The 21,372-nt window shown below is 36.4% G+C and overlaps 1 protein-coding gene across 1 annotated transcript in view; it reads left to right on the forward strand.

The window, feature by feature from the left end:
- The window catches only part of LOC148939517 (sodium channel protein para-like), a 352,192-nt gene that overhangs the window by 320,542 nt on the left and 10,278 nt on the right, over positions 1–21,372 (forward strand). Inside the window, 7 exon segments of the mRNA XM_089106716.1 lie at positions 2,926–2,980; positions 2,983–3,037; positions 3,039–3,099; positions 3,911–4,073; positions 7,743–7,930; positions 10,384–10,591; positions 19,273–19,317. Of these exon segments, the coding sequence (XP_088962842.1) occupies positions 2,926–2,980; positions 2,983–3,037; positions 3,039–3,099; positions 3,911–4,073; positions 7,743–7,930; positions 10,384–10,591; positions 19,273–19,317 (775 nt within the window).

The following is a 21,372-nucleotide window of genomic DNA, read 5'->3' on the forward strand; positions in this document are numbered from 1 at the left end:
TTACAACCTTAGCCCTGAGGACTCTGGGGGAATATCATCCTCAAGGACCTAATATACAGAACTTTCAACTACGTTGAACGAAATGGCTATCGGAAAGTTTTGATTGGATGCGTTTGGAGAAATGTTGGGCATGAGAGGGGGGTTAGTTACCCTGCAATCACTTTCGACAATTAAAAAGAGTATTAGCTCTCTCAATTTCCAATTTAATGAGCCCCTTTTGAAGTTTCTACGACAACACTATCTATAAAAAGCTTATATGCCCCCGTCATAACTTACAACCTTTGCCCTGGGGGCTATGGGGGGTCTGTCACCCTCAAATACATAATTTCCAGAACTTTCAATAACATTGAACAAAATGACTATCTCTAAATTTTGAATGAATGTGTTTGGGGAAATGGTAGGCGTGAGAGGGGGGTTAGTTGCTCTCCATTCATTTTTGACTATTAAAAGGGGCACTAGTCCTTTCAATTTCCAATCCAATGAGTCCTTTTTGAAGTTTATACGACAAAACTTTCCATAAAAACCTCATACGCCCCCAGGGCATAACTTACAATCCTTACCCTGAGGGCTCTAAGGAGGCTATCATCCTTAATGACCTAATTTCCTGAATTTTCACGTTTCACGTCCTGAATTACGTTGAACAAAATGGGTATCTCGAAATTTTGAATGGATGTGTTTGGGAAATCGTGGGCGTGAGAGGGCGGCTAGTTGCCCTTCAATACCTTTGACTATTAAAAAGGACACTAGCCCTTTCAATTTCTAATCGAATGAGAACCTTTTAAAGTTTTCACATCGCTTTCTATAAAAGCCTTATATGCCACCAGGGCATAACTGAAAACCCTTGCCCTGAGGGATGGGGCTGGGGGTTGTCATTCTCTAAGGCATACTTTCCAGAACTTTCAACTACGTTGAAAAAATAGCTATCTCAAAATCTTGATTGTATGTGTTTAGGGAAGTGCTGGTCGTGAGGGAGGGTTAGTTACCCTCTAATCATTTTCAACTATTAAAAAGGCCACTAGCTATTTTAATATCCAATCGAATTAGCGCTTTTTGAAGTTTCTACAACAACGCTTTCTAAAAGAACCTTATATGCCCCGAGGGTATAACTTCCAACCCTTGCCCCGAGGGTTTTGAGGGGGGAGGGGGTTGTCATCCTTAAAGACCCAATTTGCAAAAACTTCCACTTCGTTGAACAAATTGTCTATCTAAAAATTTTGATTGGATGTGTTTGTGGAAAAGGTTAGCGTGAGAGGGGGGTTAGTTGCCCTTCAATCACTTTCGACGATTAAAAAGGGAATCGAATGAGTCATTTTTCTAGTTTCTACGACAAAGCTTTCAATAAAAAACTTATATGCCCCCAGGGTATAATTTATAACCCTTGCCCTAAATTTTGTGGGGGGAGTGTCCTACTCAAATATATAGTTTACAGAACTTTCAACTGTGTTGAACAAAATGGCTATCTTTAAATTTTGATTGGATGTGTTTGGGGAAATGGTGGGCATGGAAGGGATGTTAGTTGCCTTCCAATCACTTTCGACTATTGAAAAGGGCACTTGCCATCTCAATTTCCAATCAAATGAGCCCTTTTTGAAGATTCTACGACAACGCTTTTTATAAGAGCCTTATATGCCCCCCTGGGCATAACTTAAAACCCTTGCCCTGAGGGCTTTGGGGGGGGGGGGGTTGTCATCCTCTAAGACATAATTTCCAAAGCATTCAATTACGTTGAAAAAAATGGCCACCTCAAGATTTTGATTGCATGCGTTTGGGGAATTGGTGGGCGTGAGAGAGGGTTAGTTGCCCACCTATCATTTTCAACTGCTAGAAAGGGCACTAGCCAATTCAATTTTCAATCGACTTAGCCCTTTTTGAAGTTTCTACGACAATTCTTTCTATAGGAACCTTATATGCCCCCAGGGCATAACTTACAACCCTTGCCCTAAGGGCTGTGAGGGGGTGGGGGGGGGGGGTAGGGTGGTTGTCATCCTTAAAGATCTAATTTCCAAAACTTTTAACTGCGTTGAACAAAATGGCTATCAAAAAAATTTTATTTGATGTGTTAGTGGAAAAGGTGGGCGTGGGAGGGGGGTTAGTTGCCCTCCAATCACTTTCGACTATTAAAAAGGGCACTAACCCTTTGAATTTCCGATCGAATCATCCCTTTTTCAAGTTTCTACGACAAAGCTTTTAATAAAAACCTTATATGCCCCCAGGGCAGAACTTATAACCCTTGCCCTGAAGTTTGGGGGGGAGTGTCCTACTCGAATGTATAATTTCCAGAACTTTGAACTGCGTTGGACAAAATGGATATCTAAAAAATTTGAGTGTATGTTTTTGTGGAAATGGTGGGCGTGGAAAGAGTGTTAGTTGCCTTCCAATAACTTTCGACAATTAAAAAGGGCACTAGCCATTTCAATTTACAATCAAATGAGCCCTATTTGAAGTTTCAACGACAACACTTTTTATAAAAACCTTATATGCCCCCAGGGCATAACTTACAACCCTTGTCCTGAGGGCTGTGAGGGGGGGGGAGTTGTCATCCTCAAAGACCTAATTTCCACAAGAGAGGGGGATTAGCCGCCCTCCAATCATTTTTGACCATTGAAAAGGACACTAGCTCTTTGAATTTCCAATCGAATGAGCCCTTTTTGAAGTTTTTACGACTACTCCTTCGATACGAAGAGCCCTGGCCAAAATAATAATAAAAAAAAATAATGATACATGGTTCTTTACTTAGTCAGCGCTATACCGCTGCCTATGATACTTCGTAAATCTGAGCGTAGAGGTAAAGAACTCCAATGACTTGTTAGAAGTAGTCCCAGTACGTCATTAAAACGCAGACTTTTCCAAAGTTAAAAGTTGATATCAGATGTGCACTTTGGACCTTTCGGAACGAAAGTAATTTTTTCTTTCTTTTTTTTTTAGTTTTTCACGGCGACATTTGCACTCGAAGGATTGTTTAAACTCATAGCAATGAGTCCAAAGTTTTACTTTCAAGAGGGGTGGAACATATTCGATTTCATAATAGTGGCACTTTCTTTGCTGGAACTTGGACTGGAAGGTGTACAAGGTCTGTCGGTGTTGAGGTCGTTCAGACTGGTAAGTATTTGTCCTAATCCTGAGCTATTGCTTATCTGAGGGACAGTCTAATAAGGGGGTTTCTCATGAAAGAGGGAGGAGCACCTGACCAGCTTAAGAGAGGGGTGTGTAAGCCATCATATTTTATTTTCTTTTGGCCACTTTACTAATTATATTGCACTATTCTTATAAATTATATTTGATGCCTGAAAAGTCAACTTTATTTTCTAGTAAAACTTATGATTATCATGACGTATTGTTTCAGTGGCTTGATTTTTGATTCCAATTTGTAATCGCAAGCTTTTACATAATTTAGAACTGTATTTAGAAGCATAGCTAGGGATATATTATAAGCAAGGCCGTATGTAGGGGAGTACCTGGTTTGACCCGCCACCCCACGTCGAAATTTGTGTCTGATTCACGGAGAAGCAACTAAATACATTAGAATAAATCATAGCTGCATATAGTATAGCTTTCTTATATCACTCCCTCGAACAATAATACCACCCTCCCCTCCTGAACAATAACCCTGGGTACGGCACTAATCGTATGTTTTTCATATATGGTTTTCCTTTATGTTTTTCATTATGTTTTTCATAGGAAGGGGAGAAAACTACAATACGCATGATGTGACATTTTAGGCCATTATATTTAAAATTGTATAAAGGGGAGGGGGAGATGTCTCAGAAAAGTTGAATGTAAAATTGATTTGAAAGAGCTTTCCAGTTACTACCTTTAGTTGTACGATGTGACACATTGTTGTATTTCTTCGTAAGTTCTCTCCAGTTTGACGTAAAGAGTTCAGGCTTGTTTTAATTATTTTTAATTTCAGTTAAGAGTATTCAAGCTGGCAAAATCATGGCCAACATTGAACTTACTCATTTCTATTATGGGTAAAACGGTTGGAGCATTGGGTAATTTAACCTTCGTCTTGTGTATCATCATTTTCATCTTTGCTGTCATGGGTATGCAACTCTTTGGAAAGAATTATTATGGTAAGCAATTTAGATTCCTGACTGTATGGCCATATCATCTTATGGTTGTAAGGCCATACAGCCATAAGGCTATATGGTCTTGCATTATTATTGAAATTATTAGAAATCATAGCTTCGAAAAGGCAGCCATGAATTTCTGTCGTGAAATAAAAAAATTGGACAGAAGTGAACATTTGTGACCACAGTTGCTACCCAATTTTTGCAATATTTTTTCCCTAAAGTTGCTTGAAATTTTCTTAATCACCTTAAAGGATAATTTGCCTGTTTAAAATTTTTTTGTCTCATAACCATGAACTTACGGAGGGGTGAGGACTTTGATTCTTGCCAGCCCTCCGAAATTTTTGATTTTTACAATCAAAAAATTTCTGGGAATCTTCCATTTCCTTTTTGATTTTCTAGAGTATTCTTTCATTTATCTATATTATAGCTATTCACTTTTCTCAAATAAAAAAAAACAAAAAAACATCTTATACACACTCCTTTATGATTAATTTTAGAAATCTTGCAACGTACGATCAATTTTAACTTCAAACTTTAAATTTGGGTGTTTTTATGGAGTTTTTTTTTTGTTTTTCATTCTAAATCTCCATTTATTTATTTATTTTATTTCTATTTATTTCCTCTAAAGCTAAAAAAGAAAATTATTTGTTAGGTAAATTGTATAAGTTTTCTACACAAGAGTTGGTTTGTTGGACTTCCACGGATTTCATGAATTTTAAATAATTAAAGTAATTTTAGCTCAAAACTTCTTATTCAAAGGAATTTTTTGACCTGTGTAATTATTACTTCATTTCAATGTTATAACATTGTTTTATTTATATTTATGTTTATCTTCCCATTTCCTGAAAAATCGAAACTATTATACTCTACAGACTGTTTGGAACCCCTTGCAGAAAAGATACCATGTTGGATTTTATTTTCTAGAATTTAAAATGAAAGCGTGTCCCTTAAAATCCTTTTTAATAACTCTTTTAGCTTGTTGGAAAAGAAGTTTTAAGTTTTTTGTTGTTTCACAATTTTTCATTTCCTTTTTAATTTTCTAAGAAGCTTTTACATCTAACTTATTCTAAGAAGCTGTAAAAGCATTTGGTGAAGTGTGTAAGTGGTGCGTTGGATAAAGGCTATTTGCCTATGTCGATTTTCATTGATATTAGAAAGGCATTCGATACCGTAAATTTGAAGATCTTGCTTGACAGACTGAAGTGTATGGGAATTCGTGGCACCTCCTTTCAGTGGTTGGATTGTTATCTTCATGGAAGATCCCTGCGTGTAGAGCTAAATGATGTGGTTTCATCTTCTTATACATTAAAATGTGGAGTACCACAAGGTTCGGTTTTAGGTCCCCTGCTTTGTCTTGTGTACGTCGACGCGGTGCGCTTTTATCTTCAAGACGTCTGTTTTACTACGTTTGCTGATGATACAGCTTTGACAGTGTGTGCGAAATCAATTGAAGAGCTGGTGTTAAAAGCTAACGATGTGCTAAGAAGACTGGAGATTCTAATGAACCTCAGTTCACTGTGTGTCAACGTGAAAGTACTTTCCTAATGACTTTCTGCATAGTAGACACACCTGTTGACGCTAGCAGTTTAGTTATGCTGTCTGGGAATCTGGTGCAGCAAATTAATAGTGTACGTTACCAGGGATTTTTCATAGACCCAGACCTTTCATGGAAGCATCATAGTGATGTTATTCCTGCCAAAATTACAAGAGGAATTGGGATGCTCCATAGACTTCAGCACTTTTTGCCAATGCGGACCCTACTGATGATTTACCACTCCATTTTCTATCCATTCATAGCATATGGTTGTCTGATCTGGAGCAGCAACTTTTACAGCAGCTTCAAAAGAGTTCAAATTCTTTAAAACAAATCAATGAGGACTATAGGCAACTATATGAAAGATATGAACGATACAAGCGCTTGCTTCAGGGCTGTAAATTTGCTCAACGTGGGTCAACTACGTGACTATCAAGCAGCAGGTTTGTCTTCCAGTGCGTGCATAATCTAGTCCCAAATATTTTTCGTGATATTTAACGTGCTAACTGTGGTATTCATGCATATGATACGAGGAACAGTGGAAATGTGGTTGTAGAGCTTAGGAGTAACGCGAGATCAGGATTTCAATTGTAGTTTCTTGGAACTGCCGTCTGGAATTCTTTCCCGGTGAGCATTAAGGCGGCTGAACATCTTTTAGATTTTAAGAGAAAGGTAAAAGAGTATTTATAAAAAGTGGTTAGTAAATGTGTGAATTTAATTTAATTTTTTATTATTAATATTATTTATTTATTTTTTAATGAGGAAGGGGTGGTTGGGGGATTTGGGTGGTTGGGGTTGCAGGGAGTAACGGATGGATGGAAGTGGTAGGGTGTATGGGGTGGTAGGGGGAAGGAAATGGTAGGGAGAAACGGGTGGATAGTAGGTCCTAGGGTAAGGAGGTCGGGAGGTAGAAGTTAATTGGGAATTGATAATGTGAAGGAGTTTGGTTTGCTTTTTTTTCCCCATTTTTTAGTTTATTTATTTGTTGTTTGTTCGTGTGTTTTTAAATGGCTAGCAGTTTTACTGCACACCAGCAAAAACTTAGGTTGTTTCATTAGTGCAGTAGTTGTAAATTATGAAGTGTTATAACCGCGTTTATTAATAAAGTAAAGTAAAGTAATGATTTAAAAAATTGGAAAACCTAAAAACTGAGTTTATATAAGAAATCTGATAAATCCTGCCTTTTACAGATTTCAAATTTTTTTTAAATACCAAATTTTAATTTTACAAACTTTATGCCCTCTTTTCCAATCACTAATACAGTCATAAAAATCAATTCTAGCTTAAATTTCTTTTTACAGTAATTTTGCCTTTTGAATTTTCGCCCAGTTTTCCGCTTCCTAATTTTTTTTTCTTTTTTATAAACTTTATATCAATTTAATTCCCCCAAACAACGCAATATCCCGAAACCAGTCAGTTTCTTAGATAAAGTGCACAAATCTCTTGCATTTAAAATGCTACGTTGAAATTTCACAGACTTTATACTCGTCTTTTTCATTGCCTTCAGCAACTTTAAACGTAACAATCAATTTTAGAACTTCTTTCCTGAGTGACTTTTTTCCTCTGGAATTTTGTCCCCTTTCTATTTTCCAAATGATTTTTTTTATTTATTTTGTATTTTAGTTTCTGAAAGCCCCAAAACTGTTTTTTTTTTCTAGATGAAATGCATAAATTTCCTGCTCAAGAAATGCCACGTTGGAATTTCACGGACTATATTCCTTCCTTTTTCATTGCCTTCGGAAACTTCAAACGTAACAATCAAATTTTAAAACTTCTTTGCTGAGCGACTGTTTTCCTCTGGAATTTTGTCCCCTTTCTACTTTCCAAATGATTTTCTTATTTATTTCATGTTCATTCATTCCCTAAAATTTCTGAAAGCCCCAACACTGTTTTTGTTTTAGATAAAGTGCGCAAATTTCTTACTCCAGAAATGCCGCGTTGGAATTTCACGGAATTTATACCCTTCTTTTTCATTGCCTTTGGCAACTTCAAACGTAACAATCAATTATAAAACTTCTTTCCTGAGTGATTTTTTTTTCCTCGGGAATTTTATCCCCTTTCTATTTTCCAAAGGATTTATTGTATTTATTTTGTATTTTAGTTTCTGAAAGCCCCAAAACCGTTTTTTTTTCTAGATAAAGTGCATAAATTTCCTGCTCAAGAAATGCCACGTTGGAATTTCACGGACTTTATGCACTCCTTCATGATCGTCTTCCGCGTGCTTTGTGGAGAATGGATCGAGTCCATGTGGGACTGTATGCTCGTCGGAGACTCAACTTGTGTACCATTCTTTTTAGCGACTGTTGTCATTGGAAATCTTGTGGCAAGTTTTTCAACCACTCTGTAGAGCTTAGGCTAAGAGAGTCAGCTTTAAAGTCAGATTGACCAACAATTCACATATGCCCTTTTGAACCATCATAATTAACTAGGAAGCAGGGCTATTTCACTGGGTGTATAAGTTATCTAATAAAAAACTAGATTTCTTCCGTACCTTTCTTCCAATTTTTACTGTGTTTTCATATTATATGTCCATTTTGGACATTTTTTTTCCTTGCTTCCATGTTTCAGGCCTGGAGTTTCAATGTGTTACAGTCTTACAAGATTTATTAAATTAGCATCGACCATACTATCCAATTTTTAAAATTTGCTACACTGTCTTTACCATAACCTACCACACTGACATCACATCTTCAGGATAATAGCTATGACAGTCAGCTAATATGCAAAGCATTCTCTGTTCAAGAGGTTGGGAAATTGATTTCAGTTTGACCAGGGACTCCGCATAGCCTTTTTTGAACTACTAAAGTCGAACAGATGGTAGAGAGAGATCGCAGACGGAGTGACCTTAAACAGATTTGCATTCTGTCCATACAATTAAATCTAATTATTTTATTATATTTTCTTGTTATTTCCCATTTTGTTGATTATTTTTGTTGATTAAAACAGAGAAGTTTTTATTGTTTAAAAAAAAGAGTGTTGAGAGAGTCAAACTTTAGCGTAAAGAGCGAGGCGTTGAGGAGGGCACAGCCCCTTTCATATACGGAATAATTTCTGTTCGTTTTAAGTTTTAATGTCGCTCCTTACCTTCAGTTTAAAAAACTTGTTTTTTTATTTAAAGGCTGCAAAAGCGGGGGGTTTAGGGGGCGGCAGCCCCCGAACTGTGCCTTCTAATCCCTGTACGTTTTAAGGTTTGACCTTGTAACTCAGCCTCTTTAACTCTTTAGAAAACGTAGTTTTTTTCAAATAATTTCTGCACGTTTTTGTACAGTTTATTACTTATTATTGCTTGACTAACTGTTAGCTGATCGTGTCAGGAGTTAAAGTTGGGGGGCTGTCGCCCCCCAAACCACCCGCTCTTGAAAATTCTTGTGTTAAGGCTTTTAATTCCTGAATACTCAAATCACGTCGTACAGGGTGCCTCCTAATCCCTGTACGTTTTAAGGTTCGAACTTGTGACTCAGCCTCTTTAACAGCCCCCCAACTTTGCCTCCTAATCCCTGTACGTTTTAAGGGTCAACCTTGTAACTCAGCCTCTTTAACTCTTTAGAAAACGTAATTTTTTTCAAATAATTTAAAAAAGAAACTGAGTTTCTTTTTTAAACTTTAAATTCAGTATATAAAAAATTTCCTCTGACGGGGAATCGAACCCGGTTCTTCCGTCTGACAGTCAGGAGTATCGAATACTGTACCAAAGAGACACAATTTTAATTGTATTTTTAGTATGTGGAATCTATTTTTGACGCAAGTAAATCCCCACAAAACTTGATATTTGGTTTTTGGAAAACAGGGAAGGAGTGATCAGATTGAGCTGAAATTTCGAGGATAAGCTCCCAGGCCCCAGGAAAGCTTATCCTCTAAATTTCAGCCCGATCAGACAACGTTGAAGGGGGCTGTGGTGGGAAAATTTAACATGGGCTCTTATAGGAAAACGAGGTTTTTCGTAAATGTAAATTCGGGGGATAATTTTTTCGGTCTGAAAATATCAAAAGGCCCTAGCAGGTCAAATTCTGCTTCGAATGAGTCCTCATTCACCCGGATCAGTTGCCAACTGTGGCCTGTAGGCGTGGCTAACAAAAAAAAAGAGAAATGAACATTAAGTGGCTATATCTGGTTTTTGGAAAACAGGGAAGGAGTGATCGGATTCAGCTGAAATTTCGAGGATAAGCTCCCGGACCCTTGGAAAGCTTAACCTCTAAATTTCAGCCCAATCGGACAACGTTAAAGGGGGGTGTGGTGGGAGGGTCCAAACTTCCGGCCCAGTTTACCCCATGAAGATAAAGTCGGAGGAGGATGAAATTTTGCAAGTTTCTTAGTTTGAGCTTGGGCTACAAAATGCGATCACTGCCGTCTCTCTGCGACCTCTAGGACCTGAAAACACTTAACATTGTGGTGGGTCGCCTCTTTATATAGGCACAAGTGTGCCTCCTTGATGCAAGACATTTAAAAGGAACCACGCCTTCCTCTCCTTCGAATCAATAGCCAGTATGAAACTGTGGTATCCTGCTGCTTAATATGAGCATTAAGAAAACGAACAGTGTTCTACATTAAAGTTATTCGCGCTACTTACTAGTTCACAATATTCACAATTGCCTTATATTTATAGAGGGCAATACTTGTTCACAATTGCCCAATATTTTAGGATCATTGTTTCTCATATCCACTAATTACGGGATGTAATTGATACCCTACAGGAATATATATAATTTTTCAATGATGTCAGAGTAGAATTAAACAATTTGTGCTTAAAGGTTTTGAACCTTTTTGAACCTCTTACAGGTTTTGAACCTCTTTCTGGCGTTGCTGCTCAGCAGTTTTGGTGCATCAAACTTATCTGCACCAGCCCCGGATAATGAAACCAACAAAATTGCCGAGGCTTTCAACAGGATTGCTCGATTCAAGCGATGGGTCAAGAATTCTATACTTCGGTTTTTTCGTTTAATAGGAGCAAAACTGACAAATCAGATTTCAGATCAGCGCGCGGAAGGTGAGAGGCCGTCCGTCAGTTGGAACCAAGGTTCATATCCTTTTTGCGTTGCTGCTTATACTACTCGACATAGATACTTTTATCTCAAAAATTAGTTGAAAATAATTTTCCTTTATACAATTTTTTTTTTAATATCAGCAAAATAGTTGTAAAGCAGGGTTCAGCGGCCCCCGCATTATCAATTTTACTACAAATTTTTTACACCGAAAAAAAATAGTTCTAATGTGAATACACGCGAAAAATAATAAGTAGATGTACGATTTCTTTTTACAAATAAGGGGAACTAGCCTACTTTTTTTATTCAATCTTTAATACAATATTGGTAAAGTATGCCTACTCTTCATTAAAAATTGCCCTAAAAGTATCCTAAAATTCTACTCTAAATCATGGTCAAAAATCTCTGTGCCCAGAAAAAAAATTTATGCCTTTTTACTCATAAGAATTAATTAGATGAATTTTTTTTCAAATCAGAACCACACTGTGTTTGTTTTAATATTATTTTACCGCAATAGTAACGACTGAGGTTTTTGTGGCCCCTTTACTATAAATTTTATATCATGGGGGGGGCTCGAGTAAATATCTTCTTTAGGCTTATAAAAATTTCTTTTACATCTTTTAGTTGCCAAAAAACTGAGGGGTTTTAACTTTTTTTTCATGAATAAGTCAGACCAAGGCCATGTCTGTTTTTACTTACATTTTGACAGAATAATGGTAATTTTGCCTTTAAGTGACCCTTATACTTTCAATGTCGCGGCCAAATTATAGGGTGAAAACGCCAAGAAAAGTTATTCTTGTGTAATTTTACGTAAAAAACGCCAAGAAATAGTTATCAGCCACAAATTAAAAATAAAATAAGATAACCAAAAAAAAATAAAGCTTGTAACCGTCTCGGGGAAAAAAACTGAACATGAAAGGATGATAGGCACCATCATCATCGTCATAAAATTCATAAGTTAGTGAATCTAAAATTTAATTTTAGTAGTGATGTAGCATACAGGTAGCCTGTATTACTTATCAAAACTTGTCTTAGCAAAATACAAATTAAATCAGCACACACAGAATAACCCTATTACAAAAGATTTCCCACTCTCTGCCATATTGTGTAAATCTCGGAATACCATTTATCCGCCATGTGTGGCATACTTCCATCATCTCTTACTAATACAATTGGCACACCTTGGAATATACGTGGCACACCTCTGCCATGCATGGCGCGTGCCATATGGTGTGTAGGAATTTTCTAAAGTAGGTTACCTTTCATAAATGTATAACGAAGCAATTACCTAGTTTAGCAATTAAATAGGCCTAGTCTAGGCTGTAAGCCAATCGCAGAATTTCATAAGCCAATCTCGTCATTCTTAATTCCTGGAGGGACAAACTCAGTCTTTTCTTAGACCCATCTTTTCAAAAACTGATTGGTTTTAAGCTCTTTTCGTGCTAAAAAATTGAATTCCTCCTGATTGGCTCTTCTGTGTGAAATTGTTAGCCAATCAAAGGAATAAAAAGTGTTTGAATTACAAGATTTCTTAAGAGTAATATTTCCGATCCTCTGTAATGAAGTAACTACTTACAATGTTCATAAAAAAAACATCAAAATTTAATTTTCTTCTAATTTATGCTATTCATCGCATTTTGCTTTTAACTACTTGATTGTGCAGGTGAAATGAGTAGAAATTGCGGATTTAAAATAATGCATGTAATTGCGGTATTAGATTAATGTAATAAGTATTTCAATTCTTTGTTTTTCTAATTATTATTAGAAAAACAAACTATATTAACTTAATATAGCTTGTACTTATCCTATTCAATCGCAACAACTACGCTATACCGTCCCCCACAATAATCTGACGACCAGTTTTACAACTCCATCCAGTTCTTTTTTTCCATTTAATATCTATATCTTGTTCAAATATGTTTTAAATTGTAGAGTGAACAAAGGGAGGGTCCTATCTCGTCATGTTTTTTTTTAACAAAAAATGTTGATGGCATAGCAAGTGGCAAATCAGACAAATGTATTGGTATTAGTCTAAGACCGTAAAGTATACAGATACCACTTGTAAGGGAGGAGCTAGACAACCGCCCAACTGACCAGTTAAAGTACCAAGGACAATGAAATGCAAATATATTTTGCCCTCTGGGCCCATTTTTCACACAACTTTCATATCTGAAAACCTGTTTTTTTCTTGTGGCTGTTTCAAAATTATAAAAATTTTTAGGGCGACACCACATTTTTATCAGTGTTGCCACGCTGAACCGTAAAAACAAATCAGCAATACTAATTGGTAAATTTGACAATGCTTTTCATGTGTAAAAATTCCAATGTTAACGATTTGTCAGTGGCAGCCCGGGCAGCCTCTTGCGCCCGGGCAAAATCCTGATTAGTGCCCCCACCCCTGTCTCCCACAAAATTTTCAAGCGAAATTTCAACAAAGTTTCATTTATTAAAAACATTAATTTCCATTAATTAATTAATTAATAATATATGGTTTAATTTTTTTTAAGTTATTACGTAAAATTACTTAATTATTGTTAATAATGTTAAACTAATTATTTTAATATTATTATTTCATTATTTTTAATTTGTTTTTATTTTATCAGTTACTTAATGACTTATTAACTATATCCATTTATTATCTTAGCCCTCTACTTCATTTTCATAAAAACAAAATTCGCAAAACTACAAAATGATCATAATTGTTGGATTATTTGAAATTTTGCGTCCCTAAAATTTCTGCACCCGGGTCATGTGCTCTCTCTGTCCCTCTCCTAAAACCGCCTTTGCAATCTGTTGATCCCCAAAGGCAACTAAGCATTCACAGGAAAGCTATACCTTCTTAAGTTTTTTGGTGCCACATGTTTTAAATTTTGAATGTTTCAAGTTGCTTATTTTTCAGCCAGATATGCTGACGTCCGCTATTACCATAAAAAATATAAATAATTTTACTTTTATAACTTTTATAAATCAAATAATATTAACATTTTGATGACTAAATATCAGTATATGTATATTAAACTGACAATGCACATTCATTTGTATTTTTTCAGTAAAGTGCAATATTTGTTCAGGCCTTGGGAAGGCATAGGGTTTTGCGCCCAACTTATGTTAATTTCTGCTCGTTTTGAGTTTGACTCGGTTAGTTATTGTAATTTCTGTTCGTTTTGGGTTTCATTTATTTATCGATGCTGATTTGTGGTAGTTTCACGATTGGTAGATTATTTGATTTTATTTTTGTTCATTTTTTTAATGGAGTTATTTACTTTTCTTTGAAAAGCTTATTTGTGGAAAAGTTTTTTAAATTAATTTCTTTTCGTTTTATATTGGCATAGGTTTTTCAGGGGAAAAGAAAATAATACTTTAAACCTTTTCGTTTTTTAAGACTTTATAGTTTAGCCTGCTATTTGTATGCTGGAGAAAAATTTTCAGCAATTTTTAACAACATACACCCTTTTAAAAATCTGGACACAAATAGTAATGTTTAACTTAGTTTTATATCTCCTCTAGTTGACCTGAAATGGAAAACTTGATACCACTCGCAAAAACATGTTTACTTTTTTGATAGCTTGAATACACTTACGCTATTTTAATTTGGTTAAATTTTAAGAAGAGAAATGGGAGGTTTGGCGTGAGAGGGTGGGAGTGGAAGGGGGATTAGTTGCCCTCAAATCACTTTTGACTATTCAAAAGGGCATCAGCCCATTCTATTTCATCGAATGAGCCCTTTTCGAAGTTCCCACGACAACTCCTTTGATACGACCTGCCCTGGTCTAAACAACAACAACAACAAAAAATAATACATTATAACCACTTCGATCTTTACTATAAAAATGATAAGCCTTTCAATCACTTTTTACTATTAAAAAGGGCACCGGACTTTTCTATTTCCAATCAAATAAGCACTTTTGGAAAAGGCAACTCTTTCTATAAACACCTTATATGCACACGGGGCCTTAATTACAACCCTTACCCTAAGGTCTGATAGGGTGGTTGTCATCCTCTAAGACCGAATTTCCAGAACTTTCTACTACGTTAAACAACATGGCTATCTCAAAATTTTGATTGGATGTGTTTGGGGAAATAGTGGGCGTGAGAGGGGTGTTAGTCGCCTTCCAATCACTTTCGACTATTAAAAAGGGCACAAGCCACTTAAATTTCCAATTGAATGAGCGCTTTTTGAAGTATCTACGACAACTTCTTGGACAATAAGTGCCCTGCTCTAAAGGAAAAAATTAATAAATAATACGTTTTTCCAACATCGTTCTTATATGCTCCTAGGGCTAACCTTGAAACAAATGTCTTAGGGGTTGCGAGGGAGTGTCCTTCTCTTTGCTTATTCCTTATATCTTGTATCGTTCTCGAGCGTGCCTGTTCTTTACTTAGGCAGTGGGATCGTGCTGCCTATGATTTATACAACAACTTTCTATATAAACCTTATATGCCCCCAAGGCGTAACTTACAACCCTTGCACTGAGGCCTCGGGGGGGGGGGGTTATCATCCTAAAAGACCTAATTTCCAGAACGTTCAACTACGTTGAACAAAATGGATATCTCCAAATTTTGATTGGATGTGTTTTGAAAAATGTTGGGCGTGAGAGGGGCGTTAGTCGCTATCCAATCACTTTCAACTATTAAAAAAGGCACTAGCCCTTTCAATTCCCAATTGAATGAGCGCTTTTGAAGTATCTACGACAACGCTTTCAATAAAAACTTAATATGCCCCAGGGCATAACTTACAACCCTTGCCCTGAGGGCTGTGGGGGGAGGGGTTGTCATCCTTAAAGACTTAATCTCCAAAACTTTCAACTATGTTGATTAAAATGGCAGTCTAACCAAGTTGATCGGATGTGTGGTGGGGTAATATGTGCGAGAAAGGGGGGTTATTTGTTCTTCAATCACTATCTACATATAGAAAGATTACTGTCTCATCGAGTTACATGTTAACTGTACTCCATGCTTACTTATTACAATATAAAATACGGTAAGAACCTTACGGGCTTCCGCACCATAACTTATAATATTTGCCCTGAGGGTTGTGGTGGAGTGTCCTCCTCAAAAGTATATTTTCTATCAGCAAATGAACTACGCTGAACAAAATGGCTATCTCAAAATTTTGATTGGATGTGTTTGGGGAAATGGTGGGCGTGAGAGGGGTGTTAGTCGCCTTCCAATTACTTTCGACTATTAAAAAAGACACAATCGACTGCAATTTCCAATTGAATGAGCGCTTTTCGAAGTTTCTACGACAACTTCTTCGATACAAAGTGCCCAGCTCTAAAGGAAAAAATTAATAAATAATACATTTTGCCAACATCGTTCTTATATGCCCCCAGGTCATAACTTAAAACCCTTGCCCTGAGGGTTGTGGGGGAGTTTCCTCCTCTTTACTTAGTCCCCGTTTCTTGTCTTGTTCTCGAGTGTCCCCGTTCTTTAATTAGGCAGCGTGATCGTGCTTTTTTCGCCTATGATTTATGCAACAACTTTCTATATAAACCTTATATGCCCCCAGGGCCTAACTTACAACCCTTGCACTGATGCCTCTGAGGGGATTATCATCCTAAAAGACCTGATTTCCAGAACGTTCAACTACGTTCAACAAAATGGATATCTCAAGATTTTGATTGGATGTGTTTGGGAAAATGGTGGGCGTTAGAGGGGTGTTAGTTGCTATTCAATCACTTTCAACTATTAACAAAGGCACAAGCCCTTTCAATTCTCAATTGAATGAGCCCTTTTGAAGTTTCTACGACAACGCTTCCAACAAAACTTTATATGCCCCAGGGCATAACTTACAACCCTTGCCCTGAGGGCTGTAGGGGGAGGGTTTGTCATCCTTAAAGACCTAATTTCCAAAATTTTTAACTACGTTGAATGAAATGGCTATCTAAAATTTTGATTGGATGTGTTTGGGGAAAAGGTGGGCGTGAGAGGGGGGTCAGTTGCCCTCAAATCACTTTTGACTATTAAAAAGCATACTATCCCATTAAATTTCAAATCGAATGAGCCCTTTTTCAAGTTTCTGCGACAAAGATTTCAATAAAAACCATAACTTATAATCCATGCCTTGAGGGTTGTGGGGGATTGTCCTCCTCAAAAATATATTTTATATCTGGAAATCAACTACGCTGAACAAAATGGCTATCTCAAAATTTTGATTGGATGTGTTTGGGGAAATAGTGGGCGTGAGAGGGGTGTTAGTCGCCTTCCAATCACTTTTGACTATTAGAAAGCGTACTATCCCTTTGTATTTCAAATCGAATGAGCCCTTTTCCAACTTTCTACGACAAAGATTTCAATAAAAACCTAGTTGCCCTCCAATCACTTTCTACTATTAAAAAAGGCACTAGCCGTTTGAATTTTCAACCGAATGAGCCTCTTTTGAAGTTTCTACGACAACGCCTTCTATAAAAAACCTTTTATGCCCCCAGGGCATAACTTAAAACCCTTGCCCTGAGGGTTGTGGGGGAGTATCCTCCTCAAAAACATATTCTCTATGTGGAAATCAACTACGCTAAACAAAATGGCAAAATCAAAATTTTGATTGGATGTGTTTGGGGGAATAATGGGCGTGGGGGCTAGTTGCCCTCCAATCACTTTCGACTATTAAAAAGGGTACCAGCCCTTTGAATTTCCAATCTAATGAGCCTGTTTTGAAGTTTCTACGACAACGCCTTCTATAAAAACCTTATATGCCCCTGGGGCATAACTTAAACCCCTTGCCCTGAGGGTTGTGGGGGATTGTCCTCCTCAAAACATATTTTCTATCTGGAAATCAACTACGCTGAACAAAATGGCTATCTCAAAATTTTGATTGGATGTGTTTGGGGGAATGATGGGTGTAGGAGGGGGCTAGTTGCCCTCCAATCACTTTCGACAATTAAAAAGGGTACTAGAACTCTCAATTTCCAATCGAATGAACCCCTTTTGAAGTTTCTGCGACGAACCCTTCCATATGAAGTGCCCTGCTCTAAAAGAAAAAAATTATACATAATACATTGTGCCAGAAAAAAATGGCTATCTTAAAATTTTAATTGCATGTGTTTGGGGAAATGGTGAGCACGAGAGGGGGTTAGTTGCCCTCCAATCATTTTCAGCTATTAAAAAGGGCACTAGTCATTTCAACTTCAAGTTGAATGAGCCCTTTTTGAAGTTTCTACGACAACATAGTTTTTTCTATAAAACCCTATATTCCCTCAGGGCATAACTTAAAACCCTTGCCTTGAGGGTTGTGGGGGAGTTTCCTCCTCAAAAACATATTTTCTGTCGGGAAAGCGACTACAATGAACAATATGACCATTTGCAGATTTAGAGTTGGTGTTTTTGGGTGAGTGAGGAGCATGGGGGGGCTACATGCCCTCTAACCACTTTCTACTATTAAAAAGGGCAATCCCAATTTCCAATCGAATGAGCCCTTTTCGAAGTTTCTACGACAACTCCTTCGATACGAAGTGCCCGACTGAAGAAAAAAAAACACATTGTGCCGCGCTGCCTATGATAACTTAAACAGCTTTTCTCTCTGGTATATGGTTACTCTTGGTTGCGAGTACTAACTGAAAATATCACCAAGATCTACATATGTAATTTTTAAGATTTTGCTGATAGTTCAGCTTCACTAAGGTAAAAGGGGATTAATCTCAAGCTTTGGCTAGCAGCTAGACACAAGCAGACACTATTGCCATGTCATTAGCAGTCCCTGTACTCCCACGCCCAGCAAATAACTCATTTTGCTTGATCTGAGATAAGTTGTATCAATAAGCATGGCGCGTGAAGGGTTGAAGATTGGTGATTGGTCAACATAATTCCGGTGTTTGATAATAGTGAAAAGTAATTAGAATGGAAAGGAATAACTTTCCGGACCTTTCGCTTACACTAGATTAGGAATTTTAGCTACAAATCGTTTTATCTTTATAAATAAAGTAATTAAGATACTTAGTTAGCACTGCTGTTTTTTATGTGTGTATTTATTCTGTGAAAGAATGTGTAATAAGATTATCGGTGTTACTAAATTAGAGTGACTGAACTAAAAATGGGAGCTTATATAATAATCCCAAAAGTAATGCTCCCATGGGGAGCTCAATTCTCCTCTTAGAAAAAAAGACTGACAAACGAGAAAATTTAACAAAGAAAAACGAGGAAAATCTCAGCCAGTGAAAAAGCGAGAAAAATGAAACTATCCCTCCTCAACCAAACCAACTTTGGTCGACGTCTCTGTCTCTTCCTCCACTCCACAGTCAACCGTTCTCAGTGTCAAGTTAAAAATAATAGAAGCAATACAGATAAAAGTCTACAGGACAATATAAAAACACGAACCTTAAAAACGAACATTAAAATAAAAGAGGTTTTTTTTCAAATTAGTGGAAAGGCAACTGAATAAAAAACCAGATTTTGAACCGTAATTCGAAATTTCAATTTTAAAATTTGTTTTCTGTAAGGCTTGTTTGGATTCTAATTGTTTTCAGGCATGAAAAGTGATTTTTCTAGAGTTTTTCTTCGTTACATTTTCTCGCCTTTTCATGATAAGCCACTGCGGTCTCAGAAATATTTTTGAGAAAATCAGAAACAAAACCAGATTAGACTAAGAAAGAGTTGTCGTAGTAGGCAGAACAAGTTTTTCTAACGGTTTTTACGGTTTTTGCTATTTCAGACAGTATTTGCATCCATTTAAGGCTAATAATTTTACTTGCAGCCTTCGGGGAGTATACATATACGAAACTGAAACCGTTCGCAAAATGTAAGAATTAAACGTTGTTATTATGAAGGAAAAAGTGCGCCTTCCTTGATGTTGTAGGTTAATGGTTTGACAATGTACTATTAAAAAGGTTATTATCCTAGAGAATGCTTCAATTTCATTCACTCACGTCCATGGTTTTTTTATCAGCAAATCACATTGTTTCTTAGTTCTGGAGATACAAATAACCTCGTCTTTTAAGAACTTGATTGGTTTTAACATAACCTTTGAGTAATTTTGAGCAAGTAAAAAGAAAGAAAAATTTTGAGTCACAAAATTCTTTTAGAAATAATCCCGCTGTTTCTCTGCTCTAATATTATATATTTTCATTTTTATTATTATCAAATAATATTATCTTTATTATCATTTACCTGATAATTAGCAGATAAACGGTTCAAACAAACTACCCTGATTCATACAGCTACGTCGCATTCAGACATCAAACGGCTCTAGCACAGCGGATAGTACGAACAAACATCGGTTTCTATGTCAAATTGGGACCATTTCATCTAATAAAAATTTAGTGGTAAAAGTGAGAAATAAAGAATTCCTTAGAAAGTCGTTAATTTTATTAACAGATACGTTTTTCAGCAACTAAGGGCAAATAATTTCAACATAGCTGGTGAATTGTCATGACCAAGGCCATATCCAGGAGGATGGTGGTGGGGGGTTTGACCCCCCCCCCGAAATGTTTGTCCGATTCGTAAAGAAATGAATATAAACAAATTTTTGATGCTTTTTTTTTAAGTTTAACCCCCCTCCCCCGATAAAATCTTTTTTACCCCCCCCCCCCAAAAAAAAAAGAAAATCCTGGATATGGCCCTGGCCATGATGCACGAATGCGTAACAAAAACAGATGTCAGTAACGAGAATAAAATCCACTACTGAGTGAAGACGCAGCTTGGTGAGCCTAGGGCAATTCAATTCCTTGGCTTGTGACATAAGAAGGAGAGAGATTGTTTCCATTTTGATGATAGACAGAGAATCTAAATAAATCCATGAAGAGTGCTTGCAAAACATACACATGAACAAAATAAGTAACTCTGAATTTACTAGACAGAATCTAATAATTAAGTTATATTATAATTAACTAATTGTTTTCTTAATTGTTTATTAGTTATAATTAACTAATAAAAGGAGGACTACATCACAAAAGCATGAAATCACAAAGAGTTGCCATATATAGTAACTACGGTAAACTGATTTCAAATTAATGGAAACTGATTATATCCTCCCCCTCCATAATAAGTCATCCCTGGATTGATGAAAGCTTATTGCGTCTATATAGAACATGAAATTACCCCTGATCAGGAGATTCACATGTGAGCCACATATATTACGAACCTAGACGTTTTATTTTGCGTTTTCTTTATTTTGTCGTACCAAGAATTGAAACTTCCCCCTACAAAATGCAGAATTGTTTCAATATTCTTATTTGGGGTTCCTCAAGGAACATTTTAGAGATGGTTCTGGTTATGTTTAACTTTATTTCTTGTTATAAATTTTGAATTGAAGCTCTTTAGCAGGTGACGGCCATCAATATCAACCAGTTTCTGACTTGTAATTTAAAATTATAAAAATAATATATAATTTATTCCCGTATATTTATCCTGGTGTATTACTATTCCAACATAAAATTTTTATTTTCCAGCATATTCCGCTATATAATTTATTCCGGTACATCCAATCCAGTATGTTTGTATTCCGGTATACAATTTTATTCCGGTACGTTCCAGGATATAATTTACAAATGGAGGCGCACTTTTTTCAATTAGTTGTTTGGTGATAGGAACCTCAAAGGCTGACAATGTAATTAGTGCATGGTTGTCTTTTCGCATGGAAGTCTGTCCAAACTTTTTGCACTTGTTGTCCTTATTCTTCCTAGTTATACTTTTTTTTAGCATTTTTGATCCACGGTGTTCAAAAAAAAAAATGCATAAACACTTTAAATGCTGAGAGAAACTTTGCACTTGTTGTCAAAATTTCACCTTGTAAAAGAAAATGCATAAATACTTCAAATCCTGAGCGATCAGCTTCATAAGAAACTCAAAGTCCCAA

This window comes from Artemia sp. Qi Xiang Cuo, chromosome 21, assembly GCF_049724085.1.
Source record: "Artemia sp. Qi Xiang Cuo chromosome 21, ASM4972408v1, whole genome shotgun sequence".
Classification (NCBI taxonomy): Eukaryota; Metazoa; Arthropoda; class Branchiopoda; order Anostraca; family Artemiidae; genus Artemia; species Artemia sp. Qi Xiang Cuo.